The 19,763-nt window shown below is 42.0% G+C and overlaps 1 protein-coding gene across 1 annotated transcript in view; it reads right to left on the bottom strand.

Moving 5' to 3' along the window:
* Positions 1-4,905: 4,905 nt before the first annotated feature.
* Positions 4,906-19,763, bottom strand: part of SORCS1 (sortilin related VPS10 domain containing receptor 1) — a 1,076,837-nt gene continuing 1,061,979 nt past the window's right edge. The window contains exon 26 of the mRNA XM_089660690.1: positions 4,906-5,352. Within this exon, the coding sequence (XP_089516816.1) occupies positions 5,277-5,352 (76 nt within the window). The 3' untranslated portion in view covers positions 4,906-5,276. The remainder of the gene's footprint in view (positions 5,353-19,763) is intronic.

Genomic DNA, 19,763 nt, shown 5'->3' on the forward strand with positions numbered 1-19,763 from the left:
TGGGTGTGGTTTGAGTGTGGGCGAGGACACCGGGGCCCCATGATTTCCTATTGCCCGGGGGCCCCATGAGTTGTCAGTCCGCCCCTGGTTATCACCAAATGTGATAGGAAACCCGAAACCCAAGTTGAATAGGAATAGAGGGGGAATCTTCTAATGCAGACACTAGTTCTGGTGGGAACCAGGGATTCCCTCACTTTGGGGGGATTTCCTCTCACTTCTTGTTTTGACTATGGGACAGGAAGTGAAGGAACATCTTACCAATGAGACAAAGATGGCAAAAAAGTGATAGTGATTATAACCCTCCTTTACTCTATCCATTAACCACTTCCCGACCGGCTGTTGCATATAAACGGCCGGAAGGTGGCAGTTTATAAACGGCCTCCCCGCACCCTGCTTGTGCACGGCACCGCGATCCGGTGCCCGCTGTGTCCTCCTGACACAGTGAAACACCGATCGTTGGACGGGACCTCTGTACGAGGTCCCGATCATGTGATCACTGATTGGCCAATCAGTGATCACATGCAAAGTAGTAAGCAAGATGTCACTTCTGACATCATTGCTTACTACGTGTGAAATCTGTGAATGATCACAGAGGTCACATGGTACAAGGCTATTCACAAAAGCCTTGTACCATGTGACAAGCTGTGACCAATCACAGCTCACTCAGTACTTCTCAATGACTGCAAGAATGCAGACAGAGAGAAAGAGAAATGATTGCTTTTACATCCTATATGGGTGTAAAAGCCATCAGTGTAAAAAAAAAAATCTTCATCACCCCCCACAAGTAGTACAGTGTCACCATGGTGACACTGTACTGCTAGGGTGACAGTATGTAAAAAAATAAAAATAAAAATTAAAAATAATAATATAAAAAAATAAAATAAAAATGTAAAAAAAAAATGTTTAAAAATTATAATTTTTGGTTATAAACTAATTTGGATTTTTTTTTTTTACAAAAAAAGATAACGGAATAAATTTTGGCTAATATTTATGATGAAATATTATTTATTTGCAAAATTTTATAAAAAAAACAACTTTTTTTCAAAATTTTTGGACATTTCATTTACATAGCAAAAAAAATACAAATCCCAGCGGTGAATAAATACCACCAAAATAAAGCTTTATCTGTCTCAAAAAAAATGGTAAAAATTCATTTGGGTACAATGTTGCATAACCGCGCAATTGTCATTCAAAGTGTGATAGCGCTGAAAGCTGAAAATTGCCCTGGGGGCAGGAAGGGGGTAAAAGTGTTCGGTCTGGAAGTGGTTAAAAAAAAAGATTTGTCTTTAGTTCTGCTTTAATTCTGCTTTAAAACAAGCGGCCCTTTCAACTTCTGCTCAAAACTGTTTAGGGTGGCCTGACCCTTTAAGAAAAAAAAAAAACAGTTGACACAACCCATTTAAGACTTGATATTTTCCATAATGTCCTTGAAAATTTAGCAAAAAAAACCTCCATATATTTTACAATAATGAATAAGAAATTTAAAGTCAGATTAGTTAAGTGGCCATTTGGCTGAAAGGGATTTGACGAATCAAATCTATTTATACTGCAGATCTTCGAGTGAGCAAAATATTCAGTAAAATTTAATTACTGACTGTATTCGGGTTGGCGAGGATCCAGTATTAAACCTGCAGACATCCCAATGTTAATTAAAATACCTGCAGGTTAATAATGATAAAGTCTGGCACAAAGTCAGAATCGCAGAGAGAAGCCTGAAATTATTCCCGGTGATTCTAAAATGTGTTCTGCATTTAGGGCACGAATCAGGAATTATTATTCTGATTTAACTGGAAAAAAAAGTTGGTTTTGGATAGAGCCAACCCAGACATAAACTATAAGAAAAGGAAAAAACTTTTTTCCAGTCTTGGACAGATTGGAGAGGAAATTGAACCCCTGTCAATTTTTATTGCTGTATGTGCCCCCTTCCATTCAGCCCGGGTTCACATATGTGCGGTGCAGCATATCGCATGTGATTTGCATGGGAACCACACCACATTCCTGTGCGAATCACATGCGATTTGTGTGCGGTGCAATTGGCATCATTCATTTTGCATGGCTCTAATCGCACCGCACCCGCACCAAAAAACGTGCAGGACCCTTTTTTGGGTCCGCACTAGAATCGGATCGCGTGGTTATTCACACCTATGCGACCCGATTCTGCACATCGCACCGCGTTTTGCGAACTGCTTTCGGGGTGTCAACTTAGCATACACACCCGCAGCGGTTCGCATGAACGGGGTGTGATTCTGATGCGGTGCAGAATTCGCACAGAAATCGCTGCAAATTCCGCAACACATCAGTGTGAACCCGGGCTGAAAGTGCAAGTAAACGAAAATCCCAAATTGTGGGTTGTCCTCAGAAAAGTAATAGAGGGGAAAGCTTCCAATGGGGACACTAGTTCTGGTGACCTGGGGGTCCCCAAGGAATTCCCTTAATTTGCAGAGATTTTCATTTCGACTATGGGACAGGAAGAGATGGGAAATCTCTTCAAAGGGACACAAATGGTGAAAAGAAAAAGCTGACAGGAGTTATTACCTGCAACAGACACCCCCCCCCCCTCCCCCGCTCTATCCAAAATGCCTATAGCTCCACTTTAAATAGAATACATAGTCTGATCAATGTTTGTTTGTTTTTTTTATTAATGTATTACTTGCATAGCACCAACCATTTATGCAGCGCTGTACATATGTATTGCATATGTATTGATATATTGTACAGTCACATCAGTCCCTGTCCTCAAGGAGCTTACAATCTAAGGTCCCTCACATTCTTACATAGGCATACTAGGGCCAATTTAGACGGGAGCCAAATAGCACACCAGCACATCTTTTGGAGTGTGAATGGAAACTGGAGTACCCGAAGAAAAGCCACTCAAGTAGAGGGAGAACATGTAAATTTCATGCAGGTAGTGCCGTGGTTGGGATTCGAACCAACGACCCTAGTATGGATAATTTTCCATATACACTCACTGGCTACTTTATTAGGTACATTTGTTCAATTGCTTGGTAACAGTCAATTACATGGCAGCAACTCAATGCATTTAGGTATCTAGATCTGGGGAAGACAACTTGCTGAATTCAAACTGAGCATCAGAATGGGTAAGAAAGAGGATTTTGAATGTGGCATCTCTAGGGTTTACAGACAATGGTCCGGAAAAGAGAAAATATCCAATGAGCCACAGTCGTGTGGAGGAAAATGTCTTGTTGATGTCAGAGGTCAGAGGCGAATGAGCAAACTGCTTTGAGATGATAGAAAGGCAACAGTAACTCACTCATGAGGAATGTTTCCAAAACCTTGTTAAATCTATGCCACAAAGAATTAAGGCAGTTCTGAAGACAAAAGGGGGTCCAACCCGGGACTAGCAAGGTGTAACTAATTGTAAGGGATTTCCGGCAAGACGAATTGTGAATAGAAGTGCGCATAGGAAAGTCAGGAGAAGAGTGGTCGGTTGCGTGCAGAAATGCGCGATCGCGCACACGCAAGTGCACACGCACGATGAAGATTGGCGCCAGACGGGCTATTTAAAGAGTGTCTCTGCCCATGTTAGTTGCTGACTGGTCTTCAGCTCCCCCATGTCCTGCTTGTTCCTGTGCGATTCCTTTGTTGCTGACCCGGCTTGTTCCTGACCTGACTCTGATTGTTCTCCTGATACTGGTTCCTGACTTCAGCTCTGCTCCTGACCTTGGCTTTCCTTCTGATTCTGTACCGTGCTGCCCGACTGTTGATGACCCTGGCTATTCCTATGACATTGCTCCTGTCTCTTACCCTCATTACCTGCCTTGCCCTGGTGCACGCCTGGCAATCTACAAGACCTGCTCTGCTTGTTACTACTGTGCCTGAATCAGAGGATCATCAGCCTTCCAAGGTCATCATCCGCAAGAGCTGCAAACAACAACTACTGGCGCTCTTGTCCCCCTGGTCCCTAGACTCCCTCTGTTCCAACTCCAGTGGGGTCAGGGCTAGTGACACAAGTGAGGCCGACCTCGTCATTTCAGTCTCCCATCAGGTACGTGACACTAATAAAGCGGCTGTTGAGTGTATGTGTTATATTCACATGGGCAATTTGGCTCAGTGCAAATGACAGCGGCAGTAATCTGCTGATTCCTGCTTCTGTTTTTGCTACCTCTAGGGGGCTAGTTGTGACTGCTGATCCCATACACTTTAATGGCAGGTCGACAGCGGTGTCACTTGTGCTGATCACTAGCTGTTCGAACAGCCACAGATAGCTGTGGCAACTGCCAACCTGTCAAGAAAGTGTATTGGATCAGCAGCCGCAGCTAGCTGCTCACAGGTGGCAGGTGTAGTCACCTGCCAGCATGCTGCAAAGGGGGGCCCTTGCTCTTTCTGTGGAAGCAGCGGTCTCTCTGCAGAGAACTGAAACTCTCCATGCTGAGTCAGACCTCCACAGTCTTAGTGGAAAACCCTTCCTACTACCAGCATGCTGCAAAGAAGGACCTTTGTTCTGTGTTTGGAAACCATGGTCTCTCTGACACACCTACTGAGTGAGAGCTAGAGCACTCTAATCAATAAATCTCATGCTTACTGATAATTGAAGAGCTCTGATTTTGACCTGCAGAGATCCAACACTCCCTAATACCTTCCGAGTCAGAACGAAAGCTCTTCAATCCAAAGAATGGGTGGAACACATGGGTACTACCCTCAGATATACTTACCATCATAGGGGTTGTCTGGCTAAATGTAGCAGACTCTAGAGTGGCTGGCTGGATATTCCTGGCCTAGCCCCAGCAGACCTAAACTTGGATAGATTTTTATGTTGACATCTTTGTTTAGCACTACCCTCCTGAGGGCCCTTGAATTTATTTGTATCTCCCTAAATGCTACATGGCCAGGCAACACACATTTTTCCATACTTGTACATTCAGAGTCAGTAAACAGTCCTTGAGGTGGTTTTTAGTTGTTTTTATTATGGGGTTAATAACTTGAATGGGGTCTAGGGGTATATGGGATGCACAAAGAACTATAAACTCAAGGACAAACTTCTTAGGAACAATACTGTTCATACAATACAATACAAGTTAAAGTGGATAAAAAAAAAACAGTCTGTTAAAGAGCACTGAAGTCCTCTTAGTGTACCTTCTCAGACCCCAGATGAATTCTCCTTTTCACCCAGCTGCATTGAGGTTATCCTGGGCAAGATATTCCAAGATCTGCCAGTCAAGTAGTCCCGGATGAGAACTAGTTGGGTCTTGCACCTGACTGCCCTCTTGCTTTATCTGGTTCAGGGGGTATAGGAGTGCTCACACTGTGTTGTCCTGTCAACGTGGTGGGATGGTAGCTGCTTTCAGGCCTTTCACTGGGCTGGCTCCATCTCTGCTACTCAAGAACGCCTCCCTAAGAGAGAAAAATATGGAAATAAATTTGCCACACAAGCCATTTTGTAACTTAGTTTTATTAAAAATGATCTTCCCATTTCAAAGTTGCTGCAATTTTCTAAAATCGTCAAAAATGTCAATGCAACGTGTTATCCTGGAGGGGTTCTGCATACAGCTAGTTTATGGAAAGCCATCATAAATCTCATTCCTGCTTGTGTGATTGGCTCACTGATTTCTCCAGACATCTGCATTAAGATACAATACACATTTTAGAAATCCTCTGCAATACGAATTTAATTTTTGTTGAGATACTCCATAAACGTTATGGAAGAGGACGAGGTGGAGAGTGTGATATAACCACCCTGCCCCTTCAGTTAATCAACCCATACAGAATGCTTTGCATGCATTGAAAAAATGTATAACATTCTTTAAATGGAGTCTGTGCCGAGCCGCCGACTTTCTGTGTTCAGAGCGCATCAGGGCAGCCGCTCGGCACAGGACCTGGAAGCACATAGAGACCACTGCAATAGTGTTATCTACTTTGGTGATCCTACTTGTATGGTATATGCATAGTTATATTCAGGGCTTTTTTCTCAGAGAATAGGTGCAGGAACATCCTCTTTCTGAGTCACCCCTTGTCTCCACCCCATACCCACCTCTGAGCACCATCCCTTGGTTCCACCTCCCAGTACTGCCCTTTTTAAGTAATAAAGAACCAAGTATCTCTAGCACTACCCCTTTAGGAGTTGCAGAGTTCTGGGTCCTCCTATAGCCCTGCACAACCAGGCAACACACATTTTCTTCAGACCTTGCACACTGGAGACAGTAAACAGTCCTTGAACTTGGTTTTATTTTGGTTTTATTAAAGGGTATTAAACTTGGATGGGTTTGAGGGATGTATAGCATTTCCACAGAAACTGCAACTTGAGGACAACTCCTTAGCAATTATGTACAAGTCCACAAACAAACATTCTCTTCTTGGAGAGCTCTCCAGCCCACCTGGTGTACCACCTCAGACCCCAGATAAATTCTCCTCTTCACCCAGCTGCCTGAGGAAATCCCTGAACAAGGGGACCCAGAAACTGCCATTTTAAATCAACATTCCTAGATGGGGGCTAGTCAGGTTTCCCACCAGAATGTCCTCTCCCCTTATCTGGCCCAGGCGGTGTGGGATTACTCACTTAGTCATCTCCTGCAAGCTTATGGGTTCGTGGCTGCCTTCAGGCCTTATGCTTGACTGGTTCCTTCCCTGCTTCCCAATCTGTCCTCTCTCAGGGGGCTGTTGAGGCTGAAAGATTCTCCCTCTCCTGGCCCGCTTCTAGGCTCCACAATCCAGCCTTCACTCCATCTTCCACCTGACATTACTGCTCCTGCTGAGCAGGCTCAGTTATACTTAAAGACTGCCCTGGCCCCATGCCAAGCCTCCTGCTTGGGGATTGGCCAGAGTCCTCTGAATATGTAGGCCAGCCCTTCTCACTCCTGCCCACTGCCTTCTAGAAACTTTTAGAGTAGGGAAGTAGGGTGATCTAAAGTCAACCTCTGGCTGAAAACCTATCTAGCTTCCCCTAGCTAACGAGAGGGGCGCTACATATCATTTTGTAGTAATTTGTATGGAATTTGGTAATGATAACACAAAAAGCAGTAAAAAAGATTCCCTTCAGCCAGCCTCAATAGACCTCCCCAGTGACAATCAAACCCCCAACAGCCAGCATCAATAGACCCTTCAGCACATCCCAGGATATACAATCAGTGCTGGAGGTTCCCCTGAATTCCTGCTGAAAAAAAGCCAGCTATACTGGGCCAAAGTGCACCAGCTTAAATATATCTAAAAAAAAAAACATACCTGGAATTACTTCTAAAGGGATGCAGACACTGCAGCTTTTATCTCAACAAATGTGGAGTTACTCTTTAAACATTCAAGTCATTATTTTTAATGCCTTCATAACTGTTTTGTCTTTTTTTACATCTACATGAAGCCCAGAAAAAAAGTTCTGTTTTAATGGTCACAGTGCCTCAATCAGTGAATTATTTATTGTGAGGATTGCAACTCTTGGCTGAGGCCGTCATCTTCCGAATCACCCAGACATCCTGAATTACACACTTTGCTTACTTCTACAACAAACCCAACATTAACGGTGACATCTGCTAATTAGCAAGCCAAGGTGGCAGGCGCAGTTCGTTATCAAGCTAAAACTACTTCTCCCCGACTCTTAGAACTGTATATTTTTATTAACCGAGGCTGTTACCTTTTATCAGCCCTGAAAATTTACTGGCCATGGATAAGACACCAGACAGCCCATCTGCGCCGTGCAGCCAGCAACACCAAGAAGGAATGTATATTATTTTAAATAAGAGCTCTATATCCCACTGCATGGCTGAGGAACTCAATGACAACATAAAATAAATGAGACTTTTTGTAATGTCGATGGCATAGGGATGGGGTAAAGCTGTCTCCACAAATTAAAGGGAAACAATCTGTGAATTTTTCACTCAGACCAAATTTCTTGGTGTTTAACCACTTGTACAGGGAATTTATTTAACTCTTTTTCACACATGTTAACATTGGCATTTTTTTTTAAATTACTTTGAAGACAACAAAAATTTAAAAAAATTATTTATATTAAAAAAAAAACTCAATAAAAATCTTTGCATATATTTTCTGAAAGTAGAGAACTTGGAGAATAAAATGATGGTAGGCAGTTTTTTTATGTTGAACAATATTTATGCAGTTATTTTTCAAATTCATATTTTCAGGAAAGATTCCACTCAAATTAATTTTTGTGCAAACAAACACAATATTATACCCATTTTTTTTGTAAAAGATAAAAAATGGAGTTGTGTTGAGTAACTACAGTCATGGCCAAAAATATTGGCACCTCTACATTTCTCCCAGAAAATGGTTGAAATTACAAATGTTTAGGCATTCTCATGTGTATTTCTCTTGTTTGCATTGCTATGAAACAAAAAAGTGAAGAACAAAAAGCCAAATCTGACACATTCCAAGCAAAACCCCAACAATGGACTGGACAATATTATTGAGACCCTCAATTTATTATTTGGTAGCACACCCCTTTGAAAAAATAGCTGAAAGAAATCGCTTCTGTAAACATCAATGAGTTTTCTACACCTCTCTACTTGGATTTGGGACCACTCTTCTTTCACCAACTGCTCCAGGTCTCTCAGATTGGAAGGGTTCCTTTTCCCAACTGCTGTTTTAAGATCTCTCCACAGGTGCTCTATGAAATTGAGATCTAGACTCCTTGCTGGCTGGTTCAGTACTCTCCAGCACTTTGTCTGAAATAATTTCTGGGGGCTTTTTGACGTGTGATTTGGGTCATTGTCCTGCTATAGGACCCATGACCTCAAACAGAGACCCAACTTTCTGACATTGCACCCAAGAATTCTTTGGTAGTCTTCACATTTCATAATGCCATGCACACGGTCAAGAAATCCAGTGCCTGAAGCAGCAAAGCAACCCCAAAACATCAGTGACCCCCCCCCCCCCATGTGTGACTGTAGGGACTGTATTCTTTTCTTTAACCACTTCCTGTCCAGACACTTATACCCCCTTCCTGTCCAGGGCAATTTTCAGCTTTCAGCGCTATCACACTTTGAATGACATTTGCGCGGTCATGCAACACTGTACCCATATGAATTGTTTACCATTTTTTTGAGACAGATAAAGCTTTATTTTGGTGGTATTTATTTACCCCTGGGATTTTTTTTTTTTTTGCTATGTAAATGAAAAAGTCCAAAAATTTTGAAAAAAGGTGTTTTCCTTATAAAGTTTTACAAATAAATAATATTTCATCATAAATCTTGGTCAGAATTTATTCCGTTATCTTTTTAGTAAAAAAAAATAAATAAGCCAAATTAGTTTATAACCAAAAATTATAATTTTTAAACTTTTTATATATATATATATATATATATATATATATATATTTTTTTTTTTTTTTTTATTTTTTATATTATTATTTATGTTTTGTTTTCTTTTTTTTACATACTGTCACCCTAGCAGTATAGAGTCACCATGGTGACACTGTACTACTTGTGGGGGGTGATGAAGATTTGTTTTTTTGTTTTTTTTTTTACAGTGATTGCTTTTTCACCCATATAGAATGTAAAAGCAATCATTTCTCTTTCACAAGGCTGTTGTGAATAGCCCTGTACCATGTGATCTCTGTGATCATTCACAGATTTCACACGTAGTAAGCAATGATGTCACAAGTGACATCTTGCTTACTACTTTGCATGTGATCACTGATTGGCCAATCAGTGATCACATGATTGGGACCTTGTACAGAGGTCCCGTACGACGATCGGTGTTTCACTGTGTCCGGAAGACACAGCGGGCACTGGATCGCGGTGCTGCGCGCTCCCAGGGAGCGCGCACAGCTAGAAATGGCGGGTGCTGTTTATGAACGGCAACCCGCCCCTGGAGTGCCACCGTCCTGCCGTTTATAAACAGCAGGCGGACGGCAAGTGGTTAAAGGCCTCATTGCTTTTCCTGAAAACAGTAGCATGATGGGCTTTACCAAAAAGCTGTAATTTTGTTTCACCTGTCGATAGCACATTCTCTCAAAAGGATTTTGGCTTCCTCAGGTAAGTTTTAGCAAACTCCAATCTGGCTTTTTTGGTTTCGGTGTCAGCAGTGGGGTCCTCCTGGGTCTCCTACCATAGCTTCCCTTTTCATTCAGATGCTGAGGTATAATGTTAGCTGACACAGTTGTACCCTATGCATGAAGCTCAGCTTGAATTTGTCTTGAAGTTGATGGAGGTTCTTTATCCACCATTTGAACAATCCTTTGTTGCAGTCTTTGATCAATTTTTCTCTTTCGTCCACATCCAGGGAGATTAGCTACAGTGCCATGGGCTGTAAACTTCTTGACAATGTTGTGCACAGTGCACACAGGAACATAAAATCTGTTTACAGATACAGGTGAGTTTAATTACAAATTACAGGATTATCACAAACTTGGAATGCAATTATTTCTTAGAATTTTGAAAAGGTGCCAAAAATTTTGTCCAGTCCATTTTTGGGGTTGTGTGGAATGTTTCAGATTTGGCTTTTTGTTTCTCCACTTTGTGTCATACCAATGGACACAAAAGTAATAATCATGAGAATGCCTAAAGATTTGTAATTGCAACAATTTTCTGAGCAAAGTGGTGCATTATCTGACAGAAATGCAGGGGTGCCAATATTTTTGGCCATGACTGTGGATACCAAACATGTCAAGCCTTAAAGCTGTGCACTCCCGTGTAATCCCAAAATACGATGGTTCCCCAAATCGTCCTTAGGTGACACTTTAAAAACCTTTACAAGTTATCAAGTTGGAGATAACAAAAATGATGACCCTAGAACTATTGCTCTCTGATGTTCATGGCAACACCTCACATGTGGTGCAATCGAACTTTGGATACACCATACACTGTGCATTTGAATTAGGGTGTGTATGGGGGTGCTTTAAAATATATATATATATTGTGGCAGTGCGGTGTCCTGCCATGGTCAAAATAAAGCTGAAAACCCTGGATTCTCAACCAGGCAGGTTGAGGGGCTCCAGAGAGTTGATGGATTGCAGAGGAAACTGGCTTTTCAGTTTCCTCATTTGCTCATTAAGTTTGTTTTGGGATCTGGAGCCTGGAGATTTCAAAGAGATCTGGGAGGGATGAAATCTCCAATCCGGGGTCCGTGTTTTGAGAACCCCCAGCACACTGATTGCACAGGTGTGTGCAGGCCTTTTTATAGAGTCCTAACCATAGTTCTGGGCTCCACCCCGGCAGACGGAGTCAGGAGGGCTCCACCCCGGCAGACAGGAGGTCTCTGCCTTGGAGTCAGGTGAAAGCCAGACTAGCTGTGTGCAAGTGGCCATAATTTGGGAAGAGTCTGCAGGAGACAGACAGTAAACTGTGTACAAGCCAGGAGGCTGAATCTTTGTTGGTATTTCTTGATGGTGGATACCCCTGTGTGGGAAGCATTTGTGTTTATGGGACATTTTGTTTAAATAAAAGTGGGCAAAAAAGCCCGTAAAGAAGCAAGTTGCTGTGTGCTTTAACAAGAAGAGCTCTACCAATTGAAGCGAGTTCCCACAATATATTTATTATTTCTATTATATATATATATATATATATATATATATATATATACATACATACATACACACACATACACACACACACACACACACACACACTATATTGCCATACGTATTGGGACACCCTCCAAATCATTGGATTCAGGTGTTCCAATCACCTCCATGGCCACAGGTGTATACAATCAAGCCCCTAGGCAAGCAGACTGCGTCTACAAACATTTGTGAAAGAATGGGTCGCTCTCAGGAACTCAGTGACTCCAAGCGTGGTCCCATGATAGGTTATCACCTGTGCAATAAGTCTATTCCACATTTTCACAGCTCTCACTGTGAAGAAACCTTTCCGTGTTTGGAGATTATATTTCTTTTCCTCCAGATGTAAAGAGTGCCTCCTTGTCCTCTGTGCTGACCTCAGGGTGAATAACTCTACACCGAGTTCACTATATGAACCACTGATGTATTTATACATGTTGACCATGTCCCCCCTAAAACTCCTCAAGAGAAAATAAATTCAGTTCCTCTAATTTTTCCTCATAGCTGATCTCCTCCATGCCTCTTATCAGTTTGGTTGCCCTTCTCTGTACTTTCTCCAGTTCCCCAATGTTCTTTTTGTGAATTGGTGCCCAAAACTAAACTGCATATTCCAGATGAGGTCTTACTAATGATTTGTACCAGGAGAAATTATATCTCTCTCTCTGGAGTCTATACCTCTCCTAATACAAGAGAGGATTTTGCTCACTCTAGAAGCCGCAGCTTGGCATTGCATGTCATTATTAAGCTTGTGATCTACCAGAACTCCCAAATCCTTCTCCACCATTGACCCCCCCAGATCCTTCTCCACCATTGATTCCCCCAGTTGTACCCCCCTAGTATGTATGATGCATGCATATTCTTAGCCCCCAAGTGCAGAACCTTACATTTATCAACATTAAACCTCATTTGTCACATAGTTGCCCAATTAAAAAGTGCATTGAGGTCGGCTTGTAAATTGGAGACATCCTGTAAGGACGTTATTCCACGGCACAGCTCGGTGTCATCTGCCAAGACTGAAATGGTGCTTCTAATCTCATACCCTATATTGTTTTTAACAATATTAAAAAGTAAGGTTCTCAACACTGAACCTTGGGGTACACCACTGACACCCCCTAGACCATTCAGCGTATGAATCATTAACCACTGCTCTTTGAATACAATCTTTTAGCCAGTTTTCTATCCATTTGCATGTGGCTTTTTCCAAGTCCGTATACTTTACCTTACACATTAGCCATGTGTGGGGAACTGTGCTAAACATTTTTGCAAAATCCAAGTATACCACATCCATGTCTTTCATGAATCCATGCTGTCTGTTGCTTAAAATATTTTTTTCCAGCAAGAACTCATCTATGTGGTCTTTTAAAAACTCCTCAATATCTTCCCAACTATAGAAGTTAAACTAACAGGTCTAAAATTTAAATATTGGCACCACATTGGCCTTACGCCAATCCAGTGGTACTATGCCAGTCATAGTCTATGCCAGTTACCTTAATGTATTAGCTGCAAAATCATTCTGTGCCACAGGATCCCCCCTGCACAGCCACTGTTTTACTTACCTGAGCCTGATTTCAATCCAGCGATGTGCCAGAGAGCAGAGACCCTTACCGTCCTAACACGGCAGATTGATAACACTGGGAGCCATTGGCTCCTGCTGCTGTCAATCAAATCCCTTGATGAGGGAATGGAGGCAGGGCTGAGCTACACTTTGTTTCTTTAGATGCAGGCAGTGCAGCTCGGCCTTGCTGAAGAGGCGGAACCAGTAGCACCGATGAGCGACCCCAGAAGACGAGGATTGGGGCTGCTCTGTGTAAAACCATTATACATAGCAGGTAAGTATAACATGTTTGTTATTAGTTAATAAAAGTCTACACTAACTTTAAAGTAGATTTAATTACCTGATCCTTTGTTCCTCCATGCTGCTAGACCAGTCACCATAGCGTCTTCTCCCCCACGCTCCAGCAGTAGAGGGACCTGACTTCGTCAAGATCAATGCAGAGTCCATAGCTCTGTATTGGATGTGTTGACATGGAAAGAGTCCAAAGCTGGAGCATGGGGGGGGATTAGAAGAAGGTAAGTAAAATTGCTTTACTCAACTCTAGACCAGGGATCTCCAAACTACAGCCCATGGGCTGAATCTAGCACTCTAATGTAAAAGGGGACTCAGATGGGTACCTTAATATAAAGGGAGGCACTAATGTAGACTTTCATATTAAGAAGGACCCTAATATATGGGGGATTTTTTCCAGCCCATGAATATTCTAACTGAAAGGTTTGGGGGCTCCTGCTCTAGGCTAATCAAGCAAAAAACCTCTGCGGTGCTGGCACATCTCTAACTTTTAGGTTTTCCCAGAGCTGGGCTTTAACTTCTGAAGGCTAATATTATTATTATACAGTATTTATATAGCGCCAAAGGGTATGCTCAGTGCTGTACAGTAGCAAGGGGGACATAACATGAGACAAGACAGTAACAATACGAGGGCCCTGCTCTTTTGAGCTTACAATCTAGGAGAAGACTAGAAGCAGAGTCACCTTAATGTCATTGTAAACAGGTCCTGTTGTTTACTAAATGCAATTTCTCCTGCGCTCCGGGACCCAGGCCGGTGGTGAGTAGATCAAATCCCAACAAAACAACCACCGGGGCATACAAGGTCGTGCAGCTCCAAACCAAGGCTGGGGAAGCCAGAACAGAACTGTGAAGTAAAACAAGAAGAAGCGCACCAACCTTGCGCATTACCTCAGTAACCAAATTTATTTAGTAAAAGAATGGTACTCACAAACAGCGAATAAAAACAGGCATGTAAGTCCTCCCAGGGACTTCAAAGGCAAGAGGCCAGCGCGAAGCCCATTATGGGGGTGGACACTCAGTACAGCTGATGCGTTTCGAAGGTCATGCCTTCTTCCTCAGAGCTCGAAACGCGTCAGTTGTACTGAGTGTCCACCCCTATGATGGGATTTGCGCTGGCCTCTTGCCTTTGAAGTCCCTGGGAGGACTTACATGCCTGTTTTTATTCGCTGTTTGTGAGTACCATTCTTTTACTAAATAAATTTGGTTACTGAGGTAATGCGCAAGGTTGGTGCGCTTCTTCTTGTTTTACTTCACAGCCCTGTTGTTTACTATCCAGGCCAGCAAAATATGAGGCTGGTCTAAACTTTACATCTGGTTCTGGAACTAACTTTGCAGGTAAATTGAAAACCAGTGAAAGACCAGGCCACAGAAGAGCCTACTTGTACAGATAAATGTAAGATAATAATATCACCGCCATGGAGCAGCGGTAATGTCCTTCACATTACCCTAGGGAGACCATTCAGTGCTCCCAGTAATGGAGAAGAATAGTAAAAAGTAAAAGCATCAGACTCTTGCCTTATTCGATCATTTTGGCATGTCTGAACAACATTATGGCTCCTACACAAGCCAAGCGCTTTATCCTTGTGATATTAGATTAGCGTTTGCCTCCTCCAGTTCTTGTAACCAGGTCAGGACGTTTTGCATAGTGTGAGTTTATCAAGGTTTTCCGTTTTACGAGCCATTGAAAGGTGTCTCCACCAGCTCGATCATTATGGATACTCAGCAGTGAATCGTTACCTTGCTGATAGACACAACTGCTCTCCAGGGTACAGCCTGAATTGCTTATTACCGCCTGCCTGTCCCAAGGGGAGTGCTCTTCTGAGTTCAGCTTACACACAGCCCCAACAAAGGCTTTGCTTCATTTTTAATAGGATTCTTCTGAGACAAAGCACAAGATGCAGCCGCTGCGATAGCAGGATTCAAATTATGCTGTCACAACACGTACGGAGAATGACAGCTCTCCTTCCAGTTATTCCTTTGCTGGCTCAAACCACTCCAGTTGTTAATGGGTTGCTTTGCTGTTGGAAAAATATCCATGTGTTTTCTATACACTAAAACAAATTGCAGGTTGTGCTTTGAGCAATCCAGGTGGTGGGGTGTGTGGAGATGCCAGTCTACTTTAAACCCTTGCATAATTGAAGTGCATTATGCAATATAAAAATCTTCATGTTTTTGGCTATACATTTGCCACCATCTAGTGTGGGGAGATAGTTGGGCAAATCAGTGTCTCTTCTGCCTTTCAGGAGGAACACCTAGCTGGTCATATTCTTATCTCTCACACACTAGCAATAAATCCCTATCTCTGTTCGAGACTGGCTTGTAGAGTTTTAAACTGGCCATACACTAGTAATATTATGTTAGAAATGTTTTTGTTTTAAGAATGTTCGCTCAATATTCTAATCCTTAGTGTGGTCAAATAAACATTCGTTTTTACTGCAGCAATGAGAAAATTCAGAGGAGCAGGACAGAAATGTTTTATCAAATGAACAGATTTCTAAAATTAAGAAAAGAGAGGAGAAAGGCGCTTCTAAGTGTAAACTTGAATAACTTTATTTATTGCACATTAAAAACAGCAACTTACAGGAGGGTAGATAAAAAAAGGCATTTCAATATCCATCAATGGGGCTTTAGCCACAGTAAACGGCATTGTGTGCAATCCAGGATGATGATCTGTCATCTGTCAGTGTTAGGCATGAGCGGCCGGGAAGATGGAGGAGGTCTGGCACCAAGGCTTGAAATGCACCATGGAGCGCAGTACCCCCTATTTCTATCACATTCCTAAAATCCACAAGAACCAACAAATAACCCCAGGATGACCCATTGTAGCAGCAATGGAAAGTGTTACTAAGGGGTTTTCCTTATATATAGATCAATTCTTGCAACCCTTAGCACAAGCACTCCAATCGTACATACGGGACGGTACCCATTTACTAGAATTATTGACTCCCTATAAGTGGCACCCTGAATATTCTTGGGTGTCAGTAGAAGTTTGTTCATTATATACTTCCATCCCCCATTTATTTGGCTTGAGCACATTATATCATTTTTTGTCTTCAGATCCCAATCTCAGCCAAAGGCTGGCTACCTTCATTTTAGATGCCACACATTTTTGTCTAACACACAACTATTTCAATTTCAAAGGAGATTTCTACATCCATACCCAGGGGACAGCTATGGGGGCAAATTTTGTCCCCCTCATATGCCAACTTAGCTATGGGCTATTGGGAAGATAGTCACATTTGGCACAATAACCCTCTTGCCCCCAATATTATCTTCTTTGGAAGATACATAGATGACAATATTCTTATTTGGGATGGCCCGTCATCTTCCATAGAAAAATTTGTTGCACAATGCAACAATACCTTTAGTCCCTCGTTTACATTCAAGCACAATACCCAGACATTACCTTTTCTAGATCTATAATTAAGCCACCATGAAGCAAAAATTGTTGCCAAGGATCATTTTAAGCTCACTGCAGGCAACTCTTATTTTTATTACAAAAGTTTCCATCTACCTAATTGGATCAAGAATATCCCCAAGGGACAATTTTGCCGATTACAGCAAAACTGTACCCATAAAGAAGATTACATCTCACAAAGTTTGATCCTTAAACAAAAATTCAGAGATAAAGGATGTCCATCTGAACTAGTTGAACAAGCTTTCAATCTCTACCTTAGAGAGACATCGGTCAACAATCACACACAAGAAATACAGTTGTGGCCAAAATTATTCAACCCCCAATGCTGTAAAGGGGTTTAGGGACTATAGTGTACATTTGGAATTGTATTCAGAATCAAATCCTACAAGGACGTTGTAACTACCCAAATGCAACTAAAATGACATCAATTGTTTATGTAATACAGTAGTAAATGGTTCTTATGTGGTTTCTTCATTGCCACAATTATTCAACCCCTTAAAGACTACCACTCTGAAGAACAGAGGTTCATACAGGTGCTTTCCATCAGGTATTGAAAACACCTGTGGATGTCACCGAGCAGCAATCAAGCATAATAAGCACCAATTAGGCAGCTTTAAAATGACTGTGATACTCAGCTCCTTCTAGACATTTACTGGTGTGGTTACAAACATGGTGAAGGCAAGAGAATGGTCCAGGAAGACAAGAGAAGAGGTGATTTCTCTTCACAGGAAGGGCAATGGCTATAAGAAGATTGCAAAGATGTTAAACATACCAAGAGACACCTTAGGAAGCATCATTCGCAAATTCAAGGCAAAGGGCACTGTTGAAACGCTACCTGGTCGTGGCAGAAAGAAGATGCTGACTTCGACTGCTGTGCGCTACCTGAAGCGTAGAGTGGAGAGAAGTCCCCGTGTGACTGCTGAGGAACTGAGAAAAGATTTGTCAGATGTGGGTACAGAAGTTTCAGCCCAGACAATAAGACGCACACTGCGTAATGAAGGCCTCCGTGCCAGAACTCCCAGGCGTACCCCCTTGCTGTCTCCAAAGAATAAGAAGAGTCGACTGCAGTATGCCAAAAGCCATGTGGACAAACCACAAAAGTTGTGGGATAGTGTTCTGTGGACTGATGAAACAAAATTAGAACTGTTTGGGCCCATGGATCAACGCTATGTTTGGAGGAGGAAGAACAAGGCCTATGATGAAAAGAACACCTTGCCTACTGTGAAGCATGGTGGAGGGTCAATCATGCTTTGGGGCTGTTTTGCTTCTGCAGGTACAGGGAAGCTTCAGCGTGTGCAAGGTACCATGAATTCTCTTCAGTACCAGGAGATATTGGATGGAAACGTGATGCAGTCCGTCACACACCTGAGGCTTGGGAGACGTTGGACCTTTCAACAGGACAATGATCCCAAGCATACCTCCAAGTCCACTAGAGCATGGTTGCAGAGGAAAGGCTGGAACATTTTGGAGTGGCCATCGCAGTCACCAGACTTAAATCCGATTGAGAACCTCTGGTGGGACTTAAAGAAAGCAGTTGCAGTGCGCAAGCCTAAGAATGTGACTGAACTGGAGGCCTTTGCCCATGAAGAATGGGCGAAGATACCCGTAGATCGCTGCAAGACACTTGTGTCAAGCTATGCTTCACGTTTAAAAGCTGTTATAACTGTAAAAGGATGCTGTACTAAGTACTAAGATTGAATGTCACTTGGGGGTTGAATAAAACTGATAATGCTGTGAGCACAGAAAAGACATTTGTGGTTATTTCATTATAACTGTTATGTTATATTTGTCTGACCTACAAGTGCCTCTTTAATGTAAATGTAAGCAAGATGACTGAATGATCAAAAGCAATGTCAAACTGGCCAAAACACTCAATTTCAGTGGGGGTTGAATAATTTTGGCCACAACTGTAGATCACTCCACCAAATTTATCGCCACTTACCATAACCAGCACAAAAGCATGGAGGAAATATTAGCAAAACATTGGAGCATCCTCCAAGCAGATCCACATCTAAAAAACATTATTCCCCAAAAACCACGAGTCATATATAAAAAAGCCCCAAAAAAATCAGTTTTTTTCAGCTGGTAGGGATGTACCAATGCCGGAAGCCTTTGTGCAAAACCTGTACTTTCATCACATATGGACAAAAGCAGTTCACTGCCAAAGGAAAGCCTTTTACATTTGACACATTTTACAACTGTTCCTCACACAATGTGATTTATTGCCTGACCTGCCAATGCAAAAAACTATGTTGGACGCACAATAAGGTCACTAAGGAAACGATTTGGAGAACACAGACTGCTCATTGAAGAAGGCAAGGACAAACAGTGTCCCACGCCACTTCGCTGAGTACCACCAAAAATCTACCACTGGGCTACGTGTTTGGGTAATAGAACAGATCCCCAAATCATTTCCAGAGGCAAAGAGGTTTCCTAAATTATGTGCCAGAGAGACGTTCTGGATATACACTCTGGACACATTAGCCCCCGAAGGGTTAAACAAAGAATTAGAAATAGCCACCATTTTGTAAACCAACGTTTTTGTGTATTCTTTAGTTTAGTTGTTAATCTCCCCCTTTTTTTCTCCTTGTTTCTAGGTTTTTATAGGGAATAATTTTTTGGGATACAATAAAAGGTGGTTGGGGGAGGCTGGTACACATCAGGGGTCCTCTGTTCCTGCATATCCTTTTACGTCATTTACCAGTGAGCATAACATGGAATCATGAATTTGATTTTTATTTTGCCTGTGAAATTAGGATTACCCTTATCACCAATTTTTGTATTCCTTACTGTATGTTATATTAATCCATTGTGAATTGCGCATTAATACCCATCATTTGATGGTTATTACCCGCTCTATCAGTAAGTTTTTTAATTATCCCCAATCCATAACAAGTATTTTAATTACCTATCACTACGATGCCCCCAATAAAACTCGATAAGATTCATGAACTTGTTTTTATGTCTGTATATCCAAAAATGATCCCCCTTCTTATGTGGTTATTTTATAGTTCTTTTTGTATGTTATTTTCATGTGT

The sequence above is a fragment of the Staurois parvus genome, unplaced genomic scaffold (assembly GCF_062004578.1).
Source record: "Staurois parvus isolate SC_StPar_1 unplaced genomic scaffold, SC_StPar_1.0 ptg001263l, whole genome shotgun sequence".
NCBI lineage: Eukaryota > Metazoa > Chordata > Amphibia > Anura > Ranidae > Staurois > Staurois parvus.